The 23,849-nt window shown below is 38.8% G+C and overlaps 1 protein-coding gene across 1 annotated transcript in view; it reads right to left on the minus strand.

Moving 5' to 3' along the window:
• The window catches only part of KLHL32 (kelch like family member 32), a 191,144-nt gene that overhangs the window by 42,129 nt on the left and 125,166 nt on the right, over positions 1 to 23,849 (minus strand). Inside the window, exon 6 of the mRNA XM_012769433.3 lies at positions 7,758 to 7,973. Within this exon, the coding sequence (XP_012624887.2) occupies positions 7,758 to 7,973 (216 nt within the window). The remainder of the gene's footprint in view (positions 1 to 7,757; positions 7,974 to 23,849) is intronic.

Below are 23,849 nucleotides of genomic sequence, written 5' to 3' on the forward strand. Positions count from 1 at the left end.
CTGACAGAAATCTCTATGCATTTCTCCTCATCAAAGCATCTATAGCTCCAATCTGGGTTCCAATCAAAAAAGACCTCCAATAAACACCTTCCTGGACTATTACTGGAGACATTCTTGGAACTTCCTGCAAAGTTGCACAACATGTAGAAATGAAAACTGATAATTTATTGGGAAATGTCTGCTTCTGGATCACTCAGAGAGTAATATATAAAAAACTTCTGACTTATAAGAAGATATAAAAGGTACTTTGAGGTTCCGTTTTCTTAGAGACCTGTATTTCAAGAGAACACACAGAGACCTCCCCTGAAACCCGTACTGTGAAGTGAGTCAACCATTGAACCTCTGCAAGATTTTGTTTTCTCAAAAGTTAAAATTTGGATAATGCTTGCCTTATCAACCTTAACATGGCTGATGAGAGACTCAAATGAAATCAGGTGTATAAAAATGCTTTAAAATATAAAACTCTCTAGGCTTATAAAGAATTATTATTGTTAATATTGTTATTGATGGACTTTTGTGCCTAGCCTCAGGGTTTCTAGCTCATATATAACTTATAGTTGGGTTTTATTTTTAAATCCCTGATAACCCAGGTAGTACCAATATTACTGCAGGCCACCAATGCATAAGTAATATTCTCCAGTCATCTTTTTCCTTCTCACAGCAGCAACAACAAAAATATCAGTCTGGAAACAACATGAATCACAATGAAAATTAGAAGCAGAGAACATAAATATGTCATATCTCATAAATCACCTTGTTGTTCTGTTGTGCTTATTCTTTTTTTAAAAAAGAAAGGAAGAAAACTATTAACTCATGGGAACAGCAGCACATGAATACAAGCTGGGTCTCCTGTAATTTCTGATAATCACTGCCCCCTCACAGCTACTTGACAACGTGCAGCTCTAGCACCGAGGATTAGCTGGAGCAAAGTCCCTCTGAAATGAACGTGTCATGCATCTCGCAAAGGCATGCAGCCCAGACAAACAACAGCAAAGCCACCAGTCAAGCTACTTGGGGATGAATCCTCGCAGAGGAATTAGCCGCATGTAGATCAGGAGGGATGGCTGAATATACACTGTGGCAGCTTCGAGCACCAACCTTTGAAATAGCAGCATTATGCAGGGTCCAGCTGGGGACCGTTAAAGGATAAAACATCCTCTGGACCCAGCACTATTTGGGATGCCAAGGAGCCACTGCTCATTCTCTTCACTAATATTTAATAAAAGGAAATGCAGACATCCTCCTCACATTTGTAGAAACAACTGTTATGTATAATAGCTAGGAGGAATTATAAGAAGTTTCAGGAAGAAAATTGAGAAGTGCTACAAATTTGATTAGTTTATGGAATAGTATGTTAAAAAACAGAAGCAGATATCATGAAGATACTTCGAATGTATCTGGAAAAAAATCAGTAATGACACATACATATATGAAAGAGAACTGACAAAATATGGGAACATGATGAAAAAAATTATAATTTTGCTTGGGGATAAGAGTTTTAAGGCCACAGTATTTTATTCTATTTCTAGTTACCAAGGTCCAAGTATTAAAAATGCAGACAGTACTCATAGAGTTTGGTGATGAAATAATCACCCATGGTCTGATTTCTTTGATATCACATGGATTGGCAAAGGTTTGCAACACTGTTTTGAGGGTTGTACAATGAACAAGAGTAAACAATGAACATAGCACTACAAAAGGCAAAGGGAGACAGGGTGGTGTGGAAACATCCAAATAAGAGCATTTCCTCTTCCAGTGTACTCATATCATTCCTACATGCCCCAAATTGGCAAATACATCATCATACTATTTGACACAGGTCAGTCCCTGCTGGGAAGGAATCAGGCATCATGGGAAAGAGTCACAAGCAGAAAGCTCCACATCAGACTCTGTAAAATCCAGGAGAGCAGGGCCTTGTTGGTTCTTTCCATCACTGACCACCCAGCACCCATCACATGGCAGGCTACAGTCATATTCAATGGGACATGGTCCAGCAGAGCTGGCACTCAAGCACTATTTGGAATGAACGAAAGAATGAATGAGGCACATTCCAGAGAACACAGAAGTAGAATGAGCAACATGACAGACATTGAGGCAGGCAGAGAGGCCATGATCCTTTCAATCCATGGGCACTACTCCAGGGAACTGGAATGATCAAGCCCTTCTTAATTCCTCTTAAAGTCATAGGATTAATTTAATGCACCCTGTGTTTTTCACTCCTGAGTATTTCTGAACTTACATTGTAAACTGAAAAGCTATGGACCAAAGTGGGAAAAGCCCAAGAATTAGAAGAGTTTGACATTTTTGCTTTGTTACCTCAGTTTCCTCATTTGTACTGCAGGAGAACAAAGCAATGATAAATGCAGAAGCATTCTTGAAATTGTGATGTGATATTCAAATTAGAAGTATTATGATAGTATTGTTTGACATATAGTACTGTTTGAAGTTCTTGCTTCTCCCTGGCCAGAGGTACATTTGGGTCAATTTATCATCTAAGAGATAAAAGATGAAAGCTGAGTACATTGCTAGTGTCCTCTACTTTCCTACTATAAAGGGATAGTAGCTTTTTGTTTGGGTTCACCTCTGGGACTCCTTTTGAGGAAAATGATTAAATCAAACTGTAATGTGGGTGATTTTGTGGTACAGCTAAAAGCCCAGGAGGAGCTTGTCAAAAAAACACTACATTTGAGGTTGTTGACTACTCTAAACGATATGTGACTTGTATCTCCAGAGATGTAAAGTGAATGTGTTATTAACAGTATGACTTATGGAAGCAAATTTCCAACAAAAAATATAAGGAAAAATGCAGCCTTTAAAAGGCTGAATTCATTTTGTATACCAATTTTTCTAGAATAAATCTGGCCTTTTATAGAAATAGTAAGATGTCTTATTATCCATTCAATACATTTTTTTTTTTTTTTTTTTTTTTTTTTGAGACAGAGTCTCACTTTGTTGTCCAGGCTAGAGTGAGTGCCGTGGCGTCAGCCTAGCTCACAGCAACCTCAAACTCCTGGGCTCGAGTGATCCTTCTGCCTCAGCCTCCCGAGTAGCTGGGACTACAGGCATGCGCCACTATGCCCGGCTAATTTTTTTTATATATATATCAGTTGGCCAATTAATTTCTTTCTGTTTATAGTAGAGACGGGGTCTCGCTCTTGCTCAGGCTGGTTTTGAACTCCTGACCTTGAGCAATCCGCCCGCCTCGGCCTCCCAAGAGCTAGGATTACAGGCGTGAGCCACAGCGCCCGGCCCATTCAATACATTTTAATATGAAAACTCTGCATTATTGGTTTCATTTATTATTTATAGAGTGCAAGAGAACAACATGGCAGTGTACAATGCAAACACTACAGCCTCTGCCTCTGGGAATATGTAATCGAAGGCAAATGTAAACAGGATTACTCCCCAGCCCCAAACCAGGTAACATGGTCCCTCTTTGCCATACTAATATGGGGCATAACTAGGATAAAGGAGACACCCTGCTAAGGGCTGACCTAGTTTGATGTCACTCACAAGACCACTGAATTGTTTGGTCTTATTACCTACTTAAGTCCAGGCAAAGTTAGCCTCAAAATATAAACAGGAAGTGTTAATAAAGGGAAAAAAGCATTGATAGGACCCCAAGTCTTATAAAGGAAGAAAAGTACAGTCCTTACAAAATATTAAGTTCTCTTCACTAAAACTAGGAAACAGTTAATAATTAAAGTAAAATAAGACATCTACACATTCAGGAACAAAGGTAAAATAAATCTAATTTAATTGAATATTTTTGTAAAGCCCCAGGATCTAGCTTCCAACACTGTGCCATGCACATAACAGATACTCAAGAAACATTCATTTTTATTTCCACAAACTATATTTATCCATTTTAAAATATGTTTGCTTCTGCTACTTCAGAGATGAGATAAAAATTTTAAAAAGAGCTAGATTAATGGTTTAAACTCGAAAGGATCCTTCCCATGTGGGATGAGGCCTGGGAGGGGAAAATGGAGTTGGCAGACCTGTCCTCTGCCTCTCCCTCCAGCATGGTGTGGGCATCTAGTAGGTACTCAGTAAGTGCTGAAGGGCGGAGGGCCACTCCTTCTCCCAATGCTGGTGTGTATAAGAATTTATGTTATATTCAGGCTCTTTCTATAAACCGTACTCCCATAGAATGCAGTAATGGTCCTCTCATTCCAGTGAAAGAGAATCTGAGGTAGAAGAAGAGGCAGAGAACACACATTCCTGAAAATGAAACTGCAATGTGCCAGCACTACGTATGAAATGAAAGCAGATCCAATGCATGAGAGTGGTATGGTATTACTTCATTGTTTTGTTCTAAGTTTTGTTTCGTTTTGTTTTTGATGAAGAGTTGCCATGTTTTGGTCTTTTATTTAAAAGTATTTAATTGACAACTAAGGATTGTATATATTCAACGTGGTCAACGTGATGATTTGATATACATATATACTGTGTGATGATTACCACAGTCAATTAACACATCCATTACCAGTCATGCTATACATTAGCTCCCCAGAACTTGTTCATCTTATAATTGAAAGTTTTGTACCCTTTGACCAACATCTCCCCATTCCTTCCATTCTCCAACCCATTATGGTAGTACCCTGGGGCTCAGTAGTCTGAAACCATATACTGAATCTAACAGAAGGTACTTAATGGGGCTCTACTGAAACACAGTTCTAAGAGCTAAAACCCAAAAGCAAAATTGAACTTGGTGAGATCTGTAAGGCCACAAATGTGAGTGACCTCATGCCCCATATTCCCTCTTCAGCTGATTTGCTCATTTTTAGTTTCTTTCTTTGAATTCTATAACCAATTTGGTATCTTTCATCTGGAACCTGAGAAGTTGCTGGCCTTGAAACACAAAACCAAATTGTTGAGCTGAATTAAAAAAAACAAACAAACAGTATTTTCTGAGAGACTTCTAGGTCCTTCCACATCTAAGGTGTGTATGTGGCACAAGTCTCTATGTCACCTCTGAATATAGAGTGAAGTTAACCAACAAACTAAGTAGTTTAATGCTATGGAAGGAAGAAACGAATTGTCTGGGAGGGACCAAGAAGCCCTCTGTGAGAAAAGAGACTGAGAATAAAGTTTTAAAAGGTCAGATGGAAGAAAAGAGCAGATATCAGGCATAATCTCAGGGTGTTTCACAGGTTCACAGATCCACAGAAGGGTTATTGTGGCCTGCTGCACATTTTGTTAAGGAAAGGGACTAGTAAGGGACAACAGGAAAAAGTAAAAAAGAGTTGTTCGTTGAGGATAATTTGAAGGTTCTTATGACAGGTCTTCCGGTGAATAATGAAAATTAGGCCTTTCACCAAAAAAGGGATCGTCCTAGGTTACATTATCAGTATGTAGCAGAAGAGCCACCTGCGTAAACAGGTGTGTGCTTACTATGCTCTCACTTAAGTTACCGGTTGCACATATTAATCAAATAGCACAACCCTCCACCTGCTTTTCTATTACCTATCCTACTTTGTGCCAATTTCCTTTCTCCTCCCCAACACCCCCTGCTTCACTGTTCTTCTTTACGACATGGGATGGGGATTTGTCAAAGTCAATGAGCACTTTATTACAGTGAGAACACTCTGTAATGAACAATTCAGCAATTTAATGAGATTCTGTAGATCTGTCTCCAGCCTGTCCATCAAGTTTCACTTCTATAAAGCACCCTGACACTAATCCTCTGGCATACCCAATCTCCACCCTGGGCTGAATATTAGATTCTTCCATGGTATATTGCATTACTAGTATAACCTCGGCAAAAATGATGAACTTAACTATACTCGAGGCAAAATAGCCGGTCTGATTTGATTTTTCTCTATTGGATTGAATATGAGGAAATCACTTATTTACTAAGATAAAGCAAAAACAGTTTCTTATTGCCTGCCGAATGCCTAAATTGATAATATTTATGTGAGTCTTTTAATTCTTTCTTGAGGACCAGGTATAAAAAAAATGTATTGCCTGCAGCAGAAACCAACTTTTAAAATTCTACATTATAAAATTAGTAACCTTTAGAGAGGCAATTATGATAACTCTTAAGTGGACAGTATGGAATTTTCTTGACACTCAGACATCGGCACATTAACACATTGATCTCTGGAAGTACCTTCAATCATGCTACCAATAGAGACAGAAGCCACAAGGATGCTTGGCCTCAGATCTCAATTCAGTTAGAAAAATTTAAATACAGGACTCATTCCAAGTCTCTTTTTTTCCCCCTGGGAAGTGAAGAAAATTTGGCTATTTTCCACTTTGAATTGACCAAAGTAACTTCTGTTGATTTGTGTTTATAGGGGAGAATTGCGCATAATTGAAATTCCTACCAAAAACACTTCCTTACCAACACTTTCAAGCTCTGTCTGAACAAATGTTACCAGAAATACCCAAGCAGCAGCAAAAATTTATGACTTGCTTTTTTTGTCCTTGTATTTTCTTTGTCAAAATACTGTAGAATAGTGAAATCAAGACAGTGTGGAATAATGAAGAATAGAAATTAATCCAAAAAAGGGCAGGTGTCAGCAGACTTAAATTTGAAGGCTGGCTCTGCTCTGTAACTCTGAGTAAGGCACAAATGCTTCATTTTGCTCATCTGGTAGATTGGCCATTCTTCAGGCCTGTTGTCAATAAGTTTACAAAGAGCCTGAGATCCAGGCAGCCTTTAGTACGCTGCCCCTCTTATTATCCTCACTGTTGGAAGCAATAATGAAGAGAGAACTGATTAATGTAACACAAATAAAGAAATAAGGGAGAAAGTCATCAGGAAAATCATCAATCAGTAGAATCAGATGCTGGATAATTAACAGCTACCTATGACTCTGTTTGGGCCAGAATCAAAGCACCCTCTAACTATCATTTGATAAGAGACCAGGAATTCACTGTTTCATCAGCTAAGACTTGAAATTTTCCCTTGTAATCTGTATGTAATTATTTTTCAATTGACTGTGAAATCTTGAAGGCATGGTGGCCTGGAAGTAACAAAACAGCTAGCCAGTGCTTCAGAGTGGGAAGACAGTGTAAGAGGAAGGGGGAAGATGGGTTCTATTTGCCACCGACACTGTGTGGATTGTTAAAGGATACTCACTGGGGATGAGCAGAAGAGGATTTAAATTGAATAATCAACTTCAAAACACAAAACAGCCTCCCATGCCCTAGACAAAGGAGTGACACAATGTAAAAAGAGTGCTATGTCAGACGAAAAGGCAGGGCTTAGGAAAATAGCAATGAATGTAGAATGAACTAAGGACAGAGATTTTTCCACTGTAGGCAAGAAGAACTTCATTTCATTCCAGCTCCAAGCTGCTCTCTGTTACAACAAAGAAATGTTTTTGAATTGTTTACAGGAAAGCCCAGAATTCATTCTGATTCCACTGGTCTTAAATGTGCATATACATCACTAGACAATCCACTTTTCTCACATTCAGTTTAAGAAACAATTTTTTTTCAGGGAAAAAACCCTTTGGCTCTTTCTGACATGATGTTAGGTTCTGGGAAGCCACCGCGAGGGTCTCACACACGAATCTCACCTGCGATGCCCGGAGTTAAGCTGCAGTCAGCGAGGCCTCCAGCCCGGCGGCGTTAAGGGCTAGTGTTCTCCAATCACTCGCCCACCAAGGAAGCATGACTTCTCAAACTCCAATCCCAGGAGGACCAACCCAGATAAAACAGTGGTCGTTAATCTTCAATCCTTTACCTTGTAATCATGCCATGCCTTCTCAGTGCCCAACGAGGACCGTGCAGAGCACCCTTACCTGCCAGATCTGCTCCTCACTCAGGGAGGTCAGGCGGTCGCTCTTCAGGACCTCCTGCAGCAGGCAGTAAGGAAGCGTTAGAACGTCTTCCGGGCGGCTCTTCAGGAGTTCAGAGAGATGTTTCACTAAGAAATCAATCACCGCTTTCTCCAACAAAGTGAGGTTAAAGAGGTCAGCAAGTCTGTACAGATCCAAATAATTAAAGCTATTTAATTCCTGGGTGCCAAAAAATAAAAATGAAAAAGATCTCTTAGAAATCAATCCACAAAAGGGCAGGCAAGAAATTAAGGTTGACTCACTAAGGTTTTCGTAACAGGGGTGGGAAAAATGGGACTGTTAATGGGGAAAAAAAATCTCAATTCTAAGGCTTTGGGTAGAGAGAGAACTGCTGCTCTAGAATTCATAATTTTTCCTCATTTTATTCCTTTTAAAACCCATATACTTAAAGACATCCTAATAAAGGAAGTAAAACAGGCTTCTGGTTTGCCTAGCTGAAATGTTACTTTGCAACTTTTCAGACACATTTTACTAATGAAGACAATTGATTTTTCTACCCTTACCATATTGAAGAGCTCTTTTTTCCTACTAAAGATAATGTAAGGGGCAGAAACTGAGATTCATGATTAGATGACATAAAAGTATATGCAGAGAGACTGACTCAGCTCTTTTTCCAAAACTTGAAACTCAGTGTATCTTTGAGTTTTATAAAACAACCCTCACTGAATTAAAACAGAGTTTTACATGTAAGGTCTCAGAAAATTAGGACATCTCAGAGAAAAGGCTCCTGCCTCAAATAATTCTATATTGAAGCCACCTAAGAATAATGATTTATAATCATTCTTTGTTTTTGGTTAGCCTCAAGCAGTCACACCACCAGAGGCATTCTTTTCCACTGTTTCAAAGAGTTTGTTTTGGGGGATGTCACCTGTCTCTCCAAGGTCTCAAACTCATAGCCAAGGTCTACAGTAACAGCCCCAGAGACCAACGGCTTCCATGGAACCTTTGTCATTGTAACCCAAGGAGAAACAGAGTGGGCATGTACACTTGTTGACAGAAAATTTACATATTTCCAATAGAATGAGAATGGGCTTTGTTCTACTTTTCCCTCATTTTTAACTTGTAATTATTAATGCACAAGAAATATTGTCTAATCCCTCCTTGCTAGTTACCTATGGGTATTAAGAACTCTTTACAGAGGTGCATGTAGTTTGCGTATAAACTGTATAAAATGGGGAGCTGAAGACAAAAGAAAACCTCACTGTCACTGAAGCCATGATACTGATACTGTAGCACACACTCCTCCTATTGGGGCAGACAGGCTCTGTGAGCCTTAAGCAAAATCATCACTTCTTGTCCTTTTGGTTAAGACCATGTGTGAGCAAAATAAACATCAATAATTCTGCTTTTAAGGATTTCCATTAATGTGATGGAGGGGGTGGAAAGCAATGGTTAAATTGCATTAAATGCTCACTGTGGATAGGATAAAAACATCATTGCTGTTTTAGAAAGAGTTCCATTATGTTCCTGGTTATAAAAAGCAATACATGCTCATTTCATAAAATTCGAGATATACAAAGTATGGAAAAGAAAACAAAAATCATTCATAATTTCACCATGCAGAGATAATCACTATTAACGTTTTTGATATACACTTCTAGACTTTTTAAAAGGAATTCTTTTATATGTCAAGAAAAAGAAAGAATAATTGCATTCAAGGCAAAACAAACCATCAGCCAGCACTGGCCCTCGGGGGCAGCCCGGGCTAGTAGAGAAGACAAAGGGTCTTGAAGTCACTCAGACCTGGTTCACATCCAACTCTGACACTTACCGTTGGCTGGACCTCAGTCACTGAATCTCCTTATTCCCCATGTACAAAACTGAGAGTTTAACTGGCTTATAGGGTTGTCATGGAGATAATGTATGAAAAGCAATTAACATAAAAGTTCGGCACATGGAAAATAGACAATAGATACCTTAAAGAACAATAAAGTATGTCTGAATATTTGGTATCTGTAAACTGTGATTCATCACTGATGCAAGGAAGTCAAAATGAAGAATGTGTTCTCTTTTGATATCCAAGTCTTGAATAAAGGGTGTACCATTAAGTCAGGGAAAGAAAGGATGGCCAAAATCCATAGAATTGGGTTATAAAGTAATTGCATGTTAGTGCTTCCCACATCTGTAATAATGACCCAAGCCTTTCTCCTAAGCTCTAAATTCATTTTCTCAACTCCCTATAAGGAGGACTTCTTCTCTTGACTATCCCACAGTCATACTGAACTCATCACATTCAAATTGTACTTACTTTATTGTAAACCTGCATCTTCTGTATTCCCTCTCAGAGAATGGCCATTATCTAGCCACCGACATCAGGAACCCAAAAGCTGGCCCCCATTTCTCCCTTATATCTAGTGCATCACCAACTTCAGTCTGTTCTTCCTCTTTAGCATTTCTTGTTCTGTCCCTGATCATCTCCTGTCTGGATTTCCTGCAACAACGTCCTAAATTACCATTCCTGCCTCCAGTATCCAACTCCCAATCCTCTCTTTTTACTAGAATCTGATCACACTGATCCTCTGTTTAAAACCTATGAATAGGTTCCCATTTCCTCATGGGGAAAAGTCCAAAATAAGTAACACTGCATAGGGCTTCCATGACCTGGACTCCGCTGATCTTCTCATCCCACAGTGCAGCAGCCCATCCATCCTGGCGTGGCTCCAGCCACGGCAACAACCTACATGTTCACATCGTGTGCCAGGACTCCAGCAGGCATTGGCCATGCAATGGCAAGAAAAACAGGCAAGCCCCAGGCCTTGCAGAGTATATAGTTTACTGGAAGAGAGAGCCAGCCATAAGTCAAAAAAACAAAACAAAACAAAAAAAAACCTACAAACAAACAGAAAATTATAGCTGAGGTGAAGGTTAAAAATGGTAGAATATAGAGCTGTGAATGACCGTAAGAAGAGATTTGGCCTAGAGTGGAAAGTCAGTAAAGGCTTCCCTGAGAAGGCATAGGAAGCTGACAGTTGACAGAAGAGCAGACATTAACTCGGCAAAGTCTGGGCGGGGAATGTACCTTAACTATATTTTCTTATTGCTGTATTCTTTATGCTCCAGTATCTGGGGTCTCGCTGGCTGGGAAGAGACCATGCCTCCCAGCAGTAGCCAATTCCTAGAGAGAGCAAATGGCTTTATCTGAACCACCTGCTCTATCTGGCGCCTACACTCCAGGAGGCAATATTCCTCTGTCTTGATCCTCCCAGGGCCAAACACCAGACAACCAGACCCAGCCCCCCTGCCCCAGAGCCCACTGAAACCATTCATACTAGCCAGCTGTGCGCCTGCTTGCCCTGCCTTACCCCTTGCTTCCTGCAGAAACCACAACAAAGGCTCCTGCTCACTTTTGCCCTTCCCTCCCTCTGCCTTCTTGCCAACCCCGGGGCTTCCTGACGTGGCCCTGCAGCCTGCGCCGTGCTCTTGGGAACTGTGAGTAACAAACTCTTTTCAAGGGCAATTGTTTCCTGATTTATTGGCCTCACCACAACCCAATAATAATAAAACCTATCTCATAAAACAGGATGGTGGTGGGACTGTAGGGGTGAATGCTCCAAACAGAGGAAACAGCACGTGCAAAATTCCTATGGATAAGGAGTCATGTTTCTCTTGTGTGTATGAAAATCCTATTAGCATATATAGCACAGCCCCCTTCCTCTCTGTGTTACCCTCTGTCACATTACTCCATTTATTTGTTGAATTTTAGCACTTACCACCATCTGTAATTACCTTTTGCATTTGTTTGTCTACTCATTTATAATATGTTTGTCTCCTCTCACCCAGCCCCCAATAAGTCAGTCTTAAGAGAGGAAGGACCTGTTTTGTTCACTGCTGTATCCCTGGAACCTAGAACAGTGCCAGGTACATGGTAGGGGCTCCAGCCAGACTTGCTGGATTAATGAACCATTTCACCTTTTCAACTTCCCTGGCTCAGGTTAAATTGACCACTTCCTCCCTTGGGCTTCTGCCCAGCCCTCTGCAGGTTTCTAGACATCACTTGACACTGTAAGTGCCTTTTGATTGCAGATCTGTCTCTCTCTACCAAATCTAAGCTCTTAGTAGCAAGGATTATGTTTTACTCTTCATGTGTCCCTGGTATCCAGTGGGGAGCAGATGCTCAATGCATGTGTGTTTAATGAAAGGATGTCCATGAGCTTTTCCTGTTCACTTGTAATTCAGCAAAACTAGAACACCTCATGTTTTTCCAACATGTCCACCCAATTCTGAACCTCATCTAAATCAAGTCATTTTTCATACCTCATAGGTCTCCTTCATCTTCCCCTTCTCTTTCTGGCCTCCTTACACATATACACAAAGGCAAAGCAGTGGTCATTTGTTTTCTGAGTGGAAAATTGGTCATAATGACTAGAGTTCAAAGTATTAATGGACAAGTGGGATATAATCATTCTTCTGTGAGAAAAAAATTTTTCAATCTACCCTAAATTTCTTTTCCAGTTTGAGAGAATTATTTCCCCTATCAATTGGCTATTCAAAGTATTTTAATACCTTTAAAATGATACTTTGTCCTAAATATGAAATTATCTCAGTCCTCCCATATTCTGTGACTTAAAAATCCAAGTACCCAGGTAGAGGCAGTGGTTTTAAATGGAAATTACAGCTCAGCAACAAGAAACTCTCTTGAGTAAAAGAAAATCTTTCTCTTTTTTTCTAAAAAGGTTTTATTTCTGTCACACTGCTTCTCACTTGAAATTTAGTTTCTATTCAGAATTATGGTGCATACATTGTTGTTCTTTGGGGAATATTTTAAAATAGTATTTATTTTCCTTTGGTTTAAGGCTATTTGGCTTCTCCTTTTCCTTCTATTTGTTTCTTATAGTGTGAATGACAAGTTAAATAATAGAAGAAGAGCCATAAAATGTGTCCCCAATATTGCACTAGCTATGGAATAAACATCAGTTTTTCAAGTTCAACAATTCTTAAACTTTATATATTCCCCAAACTTGTCTTTCTGTGCAGCCTGTTGCCCTAAGTAGATCTTTAAAATGGTTACTCCCAGATTAACTACTGAACATGATAGGGAAAAGAAAGCATGAGAAAGACAAATATGATCTTATTTTGGGTTAAATTCAAATGTAATTTGCTTGGCAAATTATCCAGTGATTAGGACATGAGTGGAGGAAGCAGGGCAGTTTGAAGGCTGTGTTGACCCTGTGGCCTGTCTACCACTCTTCTCAAACCGGGGGCAGCAGCAAGAGAATGATGCATCTCAGCCTTTGTGATGTCCCCTGATGGATCTCATTGGAGTAGAGTGATTGGCCATTGACTTTGAAGTGTCTCTCCATATCTCAGTTAAGCAGGTGCTAATAATAAATGACCAGCGTTCATAGAAGTAGTACTTTATAACTTGGAGTAGACTTAAGCCTATCCCTGAAATAATGTCACTCAGACTCATTTGCATCCTATTCATTTTCTTCAATGGAAGAAAAGCCTTTTGTCTGCAAATTCACTGCACATACCCCACAGCCTGGCTTGTGTATGCTACTGCCAAGACCTGTGTCTTGCGTACCAACAGCAACACAAGTTGAGAGTCAATGGTCTATATTTCTGAAATGTAGTCTATCTTAGTTTTGGCTATACCCATGGCTCCCTGGCTTGTCAGTACCCCTTGTCCATCCAGCATTGCCATTTAATCATGTCCATGGCACAGAAATTGTACAGAACACAGAAAATACCTGTTGTTATGTGACTGCATCTACCATAGACTATTCCTAGTGTCTGTCCACAAACACTTTGCCTCAAATCTAGGAGTCCTTGGTTAAACTGACAAGATTCAGAAATCTGAAGGGGATGCTTTGACTTACTACTGCAAATACCTGTGCTTTAATAACACCTAATTCTCTTGTTGCCTCATCTAGTTCTGAGAATGTTACTGACTTGTGAAAGAAATACAAGCATCAACAACATGTACTGTCAGTATAGAAAACTATGGCTTAAGTTGATGATAGTAAAAGTCTCTCAAGTTTAATAATAAGAGTGATGCCATTTTGATTTCCTGAATTTCCCTTAAGATCACTGAATTAAACAGGATTCCAGATTTTTCTGGTAATAACAGTAAACAGGTGGTTATTTTAACAATGGTATTTCATTGCCATAATTGCAATCTTTCATTTCCAATTATTGATGCCCTTCACTGAGATACCACCCCTTCAAAATGTCACCCAGTTGTCACATATCAATACTACAAATAAAGTTCGTCAAGAGACACAGTTTCTATGTATGTAATGGCATACATGAAACTTGAAGTTCTAATATAAAATGGTGACACTGTATCACATTTTGAGGATTCTTCCAATGAAAGGTCACCCTTGATATACAAGTCAAGAAATTACCTCTTTAAAACCACTCCCAAATCTATTTCAGATACCTTGAGAAACCCAGTCTACATAAAAACTATTATGGTTTGATTTTTAGCAATGTTAACTCAAAGTGAAATTTAAAAAATTATATCAGCTGCTCATAGAGACCCAGTACAAAGTAGGACATGATAAGTATGAGGCCCTTCATCGCAGACTGAATCATAAGGCCTCCCACTGCAAATATCCTGTCACCTACCAAAGAAGCTTCCCACCAAGCCATTCATGCCTGTAGTCTTTCAGCTATTAAAAATGCTCCTAGTAAATAGTAAAAAAGTAGGTTCTGCATCTTATGCTTTTTTGTATCCTACACAATGCCAACCATAAAGCCTTTTTCATGGATTGTAACTGAAAAATATTTGTTGGATTATTAATCAAAAACATAAAAATAAAAAACAAGAAGTTATGAGGCACATCTATGACTTCACATGGAAAGAGAAAATGATAGCTTGGTTTTAGATATGACTTCATAATTGGGCAAAACAGACAGATCCTCCCACACTTAACTGAGAAAAGTGCTTAACTTTAGAAGTGCTTAACTGTGAAAAGTGTTGCATCTGACCTTAAGAAATTCTCTTGTGATGCTAAGCAGGTGTTGGGTTTTCCATACAATTGGTGAATAGGTGGAAAGTGCACCTGTGCTGCCAGATGTGAGGCCTGATTTCCACAGTGAATCTTGGGTCTTCTTACTTCCCACATGTGAGATTTTTCTCTCTCCTCTTCCCAAATGTTGAAAAAGAAGTTTACTTCTATTAGTATTTAGTGATCATCAAAAAAATATAAATGTCCATACTTGTTTACAAAAGTATATCAAACATTATCAAGTAGAAATGAATTCCAATAATTTTCCTTTGGACCATAAGGAGAACTTTAAGATTCTTTGTCATGAGCAATTGTTATTTGTAAAGCATTTAAAGACTTTGTTTGGTTCAGTAGACTTTTAAAAGCTTGTAAAAAGGGGAAAGTTCTGCACTATAAATGCTCTTCCCCTTCTGGAGGACAACGCAGATTAGATTTCATTTCCTTGGAAAGGCAGGCCACTCCAGCTTCAAGGACTTTTCCATCTTCTGACTTTTAATTGCACTAGTTACTTGCATCATTTGTTTGACCCCTTTCTCTCCAGCTGTGCATAAAGGTGCAGAGAGTCCCTTTCCTTCTTTTGATCTTCTTCTCTGTCTGCACAAAGTAGCTACTCAACAAGTTTTGATTGATGTATGGTGGGTAGACAAGAACAAATATCATACCTTTAAAAATTCAACTTGCATTGCTTTTTTGTTTGCAATAAAAACATAGATTCTCCTGCTCTTCTTAAATATTTAAATATTTTTAATATTTTGAAATGTAAATAATTTATTAAATATTTTAATATTTAAACAAGTAAATTAAGGTATATGTCTAGAATGTTAGCCACAGTGGAGATAAATATGGCAGCCCAGAGAGAGAAAAGATGAAAGGCTTTTTTGCCTGAACTTTTCACAACTGTCTGCTATTTTTAGGCTACCATTCAATATCAGGTGCACTGGCATCTTACTCTTTTTTTTTTTTTTTTTTTAATTTTTTTTATTTTGGCATATTATGGGGGTACAGATTTTAAGGTTTCAATAAATGCCCATTTCCTCCAAACAATAAATGCTGGCGTGGTTGCGGAGAGAGAGGAACACTCCTACACTGCTGGTGGGACTGCAAACTAGTTCAACCTCTGTGGAAAGCAATATGGAGATACCTTAAAGCGATACAAGTGAATCTACCATTTGATCCAGCAATCCCATTGCTGGGCATCTACCCAAATGATCCAGTGACACTCTACAAAAAAGACACCTGCACTCGAATGTTTATAGCAGCACAATTCATAATTGCAAGGCTGTGGAAACAGCCCAAGTGCCCATCAATCCAAGAATGGATTAATAAAATGTGGTATATGTATACCATGGAGTACTATTCAGCTCTAAGAAACAATGGTGATATAGCACATCTTATATTTTCCTGGTTAGAGCTGGAACCCATACTACTAAGTGAAGTATCCCAAGAATGGAAAAACAAGCACCAGATATATTCTCCAGCAAACTGGTATTAACTGAGTAGCACCTAAGTGGAGACATAGGTACTACAGTAATAGGGTATTGGGTAGGTGGGAGGGGGGAGGGGGGCGGGTATATACATACATAATGAGTTATGACTCAGAAAACTGTAAGTTCACCTGATTGTACATATTTATTAAGCTTTATAATTTTATTATCCCTGTCTCCTTCACTGGGTCATAAGCTGCAGGGACAAGGCACTGGTGACATCTTTAGTTTGGAATTGTAGGAAAAGCACATGATTTGAAGCTGACCTATCTGAATGGCCTCAGCAACTGGTTTACCTCTTCAAGTCTAATTTTTTAATCTAAAATTTAGGAAAAGTGACACTACATTTCAGATCTGTAATAATGATTCCCAAAAATGTATGTAAAGTGCCTTCAAAATAGTAAATGCTCAATATACAGTAGTTATCATTATTATTATTATTTCCTTTTATAAATGATGTTAATAGTGTTTAAACTATAGCTTTGCATAGTTCTTTATATATATTATATATATAAAATATATATATAGCTTGCATATAGTAAACTATAGCTTTGCATAGTAAATTTTATTCACTGATTGGGTAAAGTTAAGAAAACACCAATGTCTAATATGGACTTTTTTTTAAGTATTAACAAAAATCATAGTTGTCACATAAAATCATTCATTTATTTTGTACTTGAAAAAATACCTCACCAAAGATAAGAAAAATAGATCGAGACATTGCACTGGACTATCAGCAAGTATGTACTACTATAATATACTCTGGTTCCCAAGCTCTATGTTACTCATAGCAGAAAAGGCACACAGAGAAATCTAAGGATGGGGGAGCTGCATTTCTTTATGACCTTATTTGAAAGATAAACTCCTTGGGGAAATACAATTTATTCAGATTATCAAGACCCTGCTGTGCAAATCTACAGTCTGGGAGCACACTATGGAGATCAAAAAATATTTACTTTATTCTGTTGGGTATAAAAGCTTTTAATGAATGCATAATTAAGACAAAAAAGTGTATACAGCTTTAGAAATTCCACTGCTAAGCCAAGCCATTAATATCCAAGGCACCATACCCAGTTGTGATTCCACCTGTTTCCTATTTTGATTACAACCTAGTTATAAATCAAGGTATTATGAGACTACTCAACCTGGTGCTGCAGGAAAGAATTGTACTCCAAGAGGAGAGGAAGCAACAGAAAGGGTGCTGGTGCGGCTGTGTGGTGAGGGGTTGTCCCTTTGGAACAGGTTGAAACAAACCAACAAATAAAATTCAAACCTTTTGATAGCCTTGGGATGAATCATGTAGGGAAAAAGTTGTCATGGTTATCATGTATGTAAAGGGATCTGTCTGTTTTCTCAATACAATTGTAGAGTTGATAAGATAAAATCTATCTGTTATGGAAGAAAAAGATGAGCAATTCGTTGACAATGTAGGCCAGAGTAATGGGATGCAATAAAATAATGTAAACCCTGATATTTTTATATGTATAAATATATAGAGAGGTATAGGTATATTTTGTAAACAAATATGTAAATGTGTCTGGACAACTACATGTAACTACATATTCATATATTGACATATATATGTAAATGATACAATTTGACTAAATAAAAACAAAGTATTCAGCAATTCAAAAAATACAAGAAAAAAACCCCAGCATGCTCTAATTTTTGGACTCTTGGAAGGACTATTTAAATATATTTGTGCTGTATAACAGGAATACTACAATTAGGTTACTGGTACATTTTCATAATCAATTGTATGCATAATATCTAAGGCTCATGAATAATTTTATATTGTTCCTTGGGAAAGTCTCTAGTAAGCTGGAAATCTAGTAGGGAGGAAGCACAGAAACATAGCCTTCATCAACAACTATTAATAATAATTCTGGCCCCAGTCACTATGTGCTGCAAAATGCTGTTTCCAAAGTTACTAAAACTGACTCAGCACATCAGGAGATTACCAATGGATTATGGACTATATAGGGGAGATTAATGTATATGTTTTTCCTTTAATTGAAAATAGTCCATCTGGACAAATAGGGTTTTAAAACTGAAATTTCAATAACTACAAACTTTTTATGAACTATTGGATGCAAACTAAGTTTAAAAATTTTTAAAAGAATAGCAAAGTACAGAAGTAATTATGATATATTGCTTTATTTGCTCTGGTACACAGAGTGCTGAAAATAAGCCCAAAACTTCAGACTTTAAAACATCCCTCAGCATGTCAATCATAACTTAATAAAGGAGTTTTATTTAAAAAAAAATCCCTCAGTTATCTACATAGACGACTTGTCTTGATCATTGTTAAAAATAAGAGTGAAGACTGGAGGGATTTTTGGTTTCAGATCTGCATTGTTTTGGCTTTTTTATATTTTGGATGATACTAAGGATATATGACATTTTTAGAGGTATAAACTAGGACCAGGTAAAATTAATCTAAATGTGATAACACTTTCAAAATTTGAACGTCAGTGATTTAACAGTCAGGTACTTGATGAAAAGCAGTTTGGCAACAGCGTCTAGAGTAGGAGTTCTCAACCAGTGCTTGCCAGGACAGACGTCAGCATTCCACAGAAATTTCTTAGAATACAGATTTTCAGGCCCTGCCCAGACCTCCTGAATCAGAAACTCTGGGGTAGGGCCCAGTAGTCTGTTTTAACCAGCCATTCAGGTGATTTTCTTTGCATGGTCAAGTTTAAGAACCATGGATCCGGAGTGTGTATTTGAGTGAAGAAAGGAATGACTCTATCCTGCCTAAATATATTCTTGCAGCAAAGTAATTGTGTGACGCTAGCCCCTCATCCCTGCCTCTGACACAGGCAACCATTACACTGAATGTGTGGGGCTGAGGCCAGGGTACCTGGAGCTGGGCTAATGACACACATAGGCATTTATTTCCTAGTGCCTGTAGCATGTGCCCTGGATATGCAGTGGGAAGGAGGTTGGTAGCCTGCTCCAAAGGATACTTGTGAGACAGTGAGAAAGCAGAGGAGAAGAAGTCTGAGAAGGAAAGCCAGAAGTAAATAGCATTTTCCCAGTAAGGAATAATTTACATTTTGTTTTTTTAAACAAATGCACTGTTTTTGTTTCTCTTAGGAAGCATAGGACATCATGCAACTTTATAATAAAAAGTCCTATCACAAAGAACTCTCATGGTGCATGCAGAAGGAAACTTAATCAAAGAACATGTGTTTCTAAGTACCTATTACACCTAGAGCTAGAGATGAAAGACTTTTCCAATTACTTCTTGGATTCTACATATAAGGATGGGGCAAGACATTTTATTTACAGGAAGGGCAGAAGAACCAATAAAACAAAACTTCCTATCTACTAAGTGTCAATACCATGTAATGTGTTGCTTTTGTCAAAGCATTGCCTTTATTATTTATTAAAGTATAATTTCAGTATGATGTTTCCACATTTCAGAGGCAGGGAGAAAGTGATGGTTCATTTAATTATTTGTGACTTTTTAAAACAATGTATGCATTCCTATAAAACCAAAGAGATGTGGCTGAGAGAAAAAAAATACCTTCTATAGAATGGTGATTATTCCCCCAATTTCAAGAAGAAACTTGTCCAATATGTTGTTGATTAGAAGAAGGTAACAAAGTTGCTAAAATTTCCAGAAATGATGGAAGAGGAGCGAGGGGCTTGGGTAGGAGGATAACTGGAATTAATAAACGAATTCACAAGTGAAGCATTGCATTATATCGGCTCTGGTTTCTAGGGCACCCACTGGTGTAGGATACTGTGTTGTAGGACAGCGGTCCCCAACATTTTTGGCACCAGGGACTGGTTTCATGGAAGACAATTTTTCTTCTCTTTGAATGAAGCCTCCTTTTCTGTGGATTCTTTTTAACTCACTTTGTCACCTTTTGAATTTCTATTTTACCTTCAAGTGCTTGGCTCATGTGTTATCTTCCAGAGTTGCCTGTTCAAACCGCCCAATTAGATGGCAAGTGATGGGGAGCGGCTGTAAATACAGATGAAGCTTCACTCACTTGCCTGCCACTCACCTCCTGCGGTGAGGCCCACTTCCTAACCAGCCACAGACCAGTACCAGCCCACAGCCTGGGGGTTAGGAACCGCAGTTGTAGGACACTTTGCATGCACTATCTCATTGAATCCTTCAACACCCCTAAGAGGTAGATTGCATACAGGGTACCATATTTGTATTTCACAGATGGGGAACGGGGACTAAAGGGGTTAAGTAACTTGCCCAAGGTCACACAACTTTGGGACATGAACTTATAGCATGAGGAGATAGATGAGTAAGTCAATACAGTATGATCAGCCTCCCAGAAGATTGCCCATAATTAAAGAGGAGGTGGGAAGGAAATCTAACTCCAAGTGGGTGGATTGAACAGGCAACTCTGGAAGAGGAGATAACATATGAGCCAAGCACTTGAAGGTGAAATAGGAATTCAGAAGATGACAAAGCGAGTTAAAAAGAAACCACAGAAAAGGAAGCTCCAAACAAAGAGGTTTAGGTATACAGAAATGCACAAAGTTCACAATGACTATGGCATAGCACATGGGTAGTAAATAGTTTTTAAAAAAGGCTCAGGTTCCCACATCTCTTGTAGGCTTAAAAAAAAAAAAAAAAAAGGCTCAGGAGCTAAGAAGTTCATAACAAAGGCCCTGTGTACCAAATTAAGAGGAATGAAACTTATCCTGAAGGCTATGGTGAACCACTAAATAATTAATAATTTTAAGCAAGAGTGTAACATGATCAGGTTGTTACTTTTTTTTTAAGCCAATCAAACAGAATTTTTCATGAATTTTAAAAAAATTTTCAAAATCAATCAAACAGAATTTTGGAGGAGGTACTGGTGTGGGGCAAGAATGAAGCCAGGTTCATTGGTTAGCAGGAAGTTTCTTCAGTCCAGGAAATAAGCAATGAGGATCTGAATTAGTGGTAATGAAAAGAGAGGGAATGACAGAGATTTTAAAAGTCAAGGAATAGAGTTGAAGGATCTTGGTGTCAGTGTAAGCGGGGCACAAGGAGATGGGAGATTCTGGGATGGCTCCTGGTTTTCTGGTTTGGGTTCACCCGCAGAAGGTCATATGCCGGAGGAATAGCCAAGAGGAAGTGCAGACTAGGCAGCTGGCTTGGACATAACAAGACAAGCTGTCCTTGGGGAACAGGAAGAACAGGGTATATTATGGAGACAAGAAAAAGAAAGGGCAGTGTTAGAAAACTGCAACCAGAAGATGGGAAGCTAGTTTGGATTTAAGAGGAAAAAAATGTTTTGTGGGTCAAATAACTTAAATGGTACAATATTGATTAGCATTAGCCTACAGACAGAGAGTCCAGTTGAGTTATTGCAGGAAAGTCCAGGAAAAATAATCCAGACCTGAATGATGACAATGACAATGAGGAGAAAGGGAAGGCAGCATACTAGAGAACTATTTAAAAGGCTAAGCCAATAAAATTTAGTAGAATTCATAAGGTCATGGAGGAGTGTAAGATCACACCAAAGTTTCTGGTTTAGTGACTGAAAGATGATGGGTGAAAGAGAGTGACAGTGAGCAGAAGAGAACATCCGCACAGAGCCTCTGAGTCCCGGAAGATAGTGAAGGAGCTAATGGAAGAAGAAGAGTTTATAAAGCAACTGAAAAGGAGTAGGAGGAAAACTAGGAGAGAGTCCTGGGAAAGAGAGATGGGGGAGAGAATGCAGTAGAGCGATTATATTACGACACCACAAAAGGGGGCGGGCATAGCATGGTGGCTCATGCCCATAATCCCAGAACTTTGGGAGGCCAAGGCTGGAGGATTGCTTGAGGCCAGAAGTTTGAGAACAGCTGGTCAACAAAGCAAGACTCTGTCTTTACAAAATATTTTTTAAAAATTAGCTGAGCACAGTGATTCATCCCTGTAGTCCCAGCTACTCAGGAGGCTGTGGTGGGATGATCGCATAAGCCCAGGAGTTTGAGACCAGCTTGAGTAACATATTGAGACCCTGTCGCTGCAAAAAAAATTTAAAAATTAGCAGGGGTAGTGGTGTGCAACTGTACTCTCAGCTACTCAGGAAGCTGAGAGGCCAGAGGATCTTTTGAGCCTAGGAGTTTGAGGTTGCATGAGCTATGATGATGCCACTACACTTCAGCTTAGGTGACAGAGCAAGACTCTATCTCAAAACAAAAGGCCTGCTGCATTTGACAATTAGGAGGCTTTGGTGACCTTTGTTGGAACAGGTTTTGAGGAGTAATGAAGTCAGAAGACTGAGTTCAATGGGGCTAAAGAATAAGTAGAAGGACAGGAAGTGCAGACACTGGGCAGAGTTTGGTAGTGAAGGGAAGGAAAGGATAGGGGTGATAAGAGATGAAGAAAAGTTTCTCCCACCTTATTGATCCTATTTATGAACTAGAAGGAAAGCGTCAGTGGAGTAGGAGAGATCAAAACCACAGGAAACACAGGAGGTAACAGATGCAATGAGGAGCAGAAAGGTGGTTTAGCTTCAGACAACAGGGCAGACATTTTGCCATGAGTAGAATAGTTGCACGTGGAAGGTGAGTGGGAGGATGATTATCTCAAATAAAACATAGATTTTCCTTTAACTTAATTTCTAAGAGTTAATGATAGAATTAAGGAGAATGATGTTTGTTTGTTTTGTTTATCGATTCCAAAACATTCTACGGTTTTTTTTTTTGGTTTTTTTTTTTTTTTTTTTTTTGAGACAGAGTCTCGCTTTGTTGCCCAGGCTAGAGTGAGTGCCGTGGCGTCAGCCTAGCTCACAGCAACCTCAAACTCCTGGGCTCGAGTGATCCTTCTGCCTCAGCCTCCCGGGTAGCTGGGACTACAGGCATGTGCCACCATGCCCGGCTAATTTTTTATATATATATCAGTTGGCCAATTAATTTCTTTCTATTTATAGTAGAGACGGGGTCTCGCTCTTGCTCAGGCTGGTTTTGAACTCCTGACCTTGAGCAATCCGCCCGCCTCGGCCTCCCAAGAGCTAGGATTACAGGCGTGAGCCACAGCGCCCGGCCTCATTCTACGGTTTTAATAAAACACTGGAAACACTTTATTTTTAAGAACAAAAATATATGCTGAAAGTAATTTAAAATTGCCCAGCTAACAACAGCTAGCTTAGAATTGAAATTACTAAAATTAGAAAAATCTTTTAAGGTAATCTTTCCCCTCTTTAAAAAAAATCACAAAGAAAATACAGTCAATCCTTGATTACCCACACAACAAATTAAAATGCCAAAATGACTTCCCAGGCCAGCCAGTGTGCCTCTGGGCTGTGGCTTACTGACACCCTTTAGTGGGGGCTTGGGGAATAAAAGCCGACATAACAGCATATGAAAAACTTAATTGGGACCCTAAAATGGCTACTAAAGATGTTATGATGCATTTCAGAGCCAACTATGAATGATATTTGGCAAATATAATATTCTGAATTACCCATGCCAGATAGCAAATACTCTTGATTAGAACAAACAACTAGTAGCTGGCTGTGCTTTGATAGGTCTGATACATTTCCACCCTTTTTGATCATTTTCACTGATTAAAAATAATCCAAAAGATTAAACCATTTGTAATACATTTTCTAAACTTTGCACTTTAACTTCCTCCAAACATAAGAGTA

Source organism: Microcebus murinus, chromosome 5, assembly GCF_040939455.1.
Source record: "Microcebus murinus isolate Inina chromosome 5, M.murinus_Inina_mat1.0, whole genome shotgun sequence".
NCBI lineage: Eukaryota > Metazoa > Chordata > Mammalia > Primates > Cheirogaleidae > Microcebus > Microcebus murinus.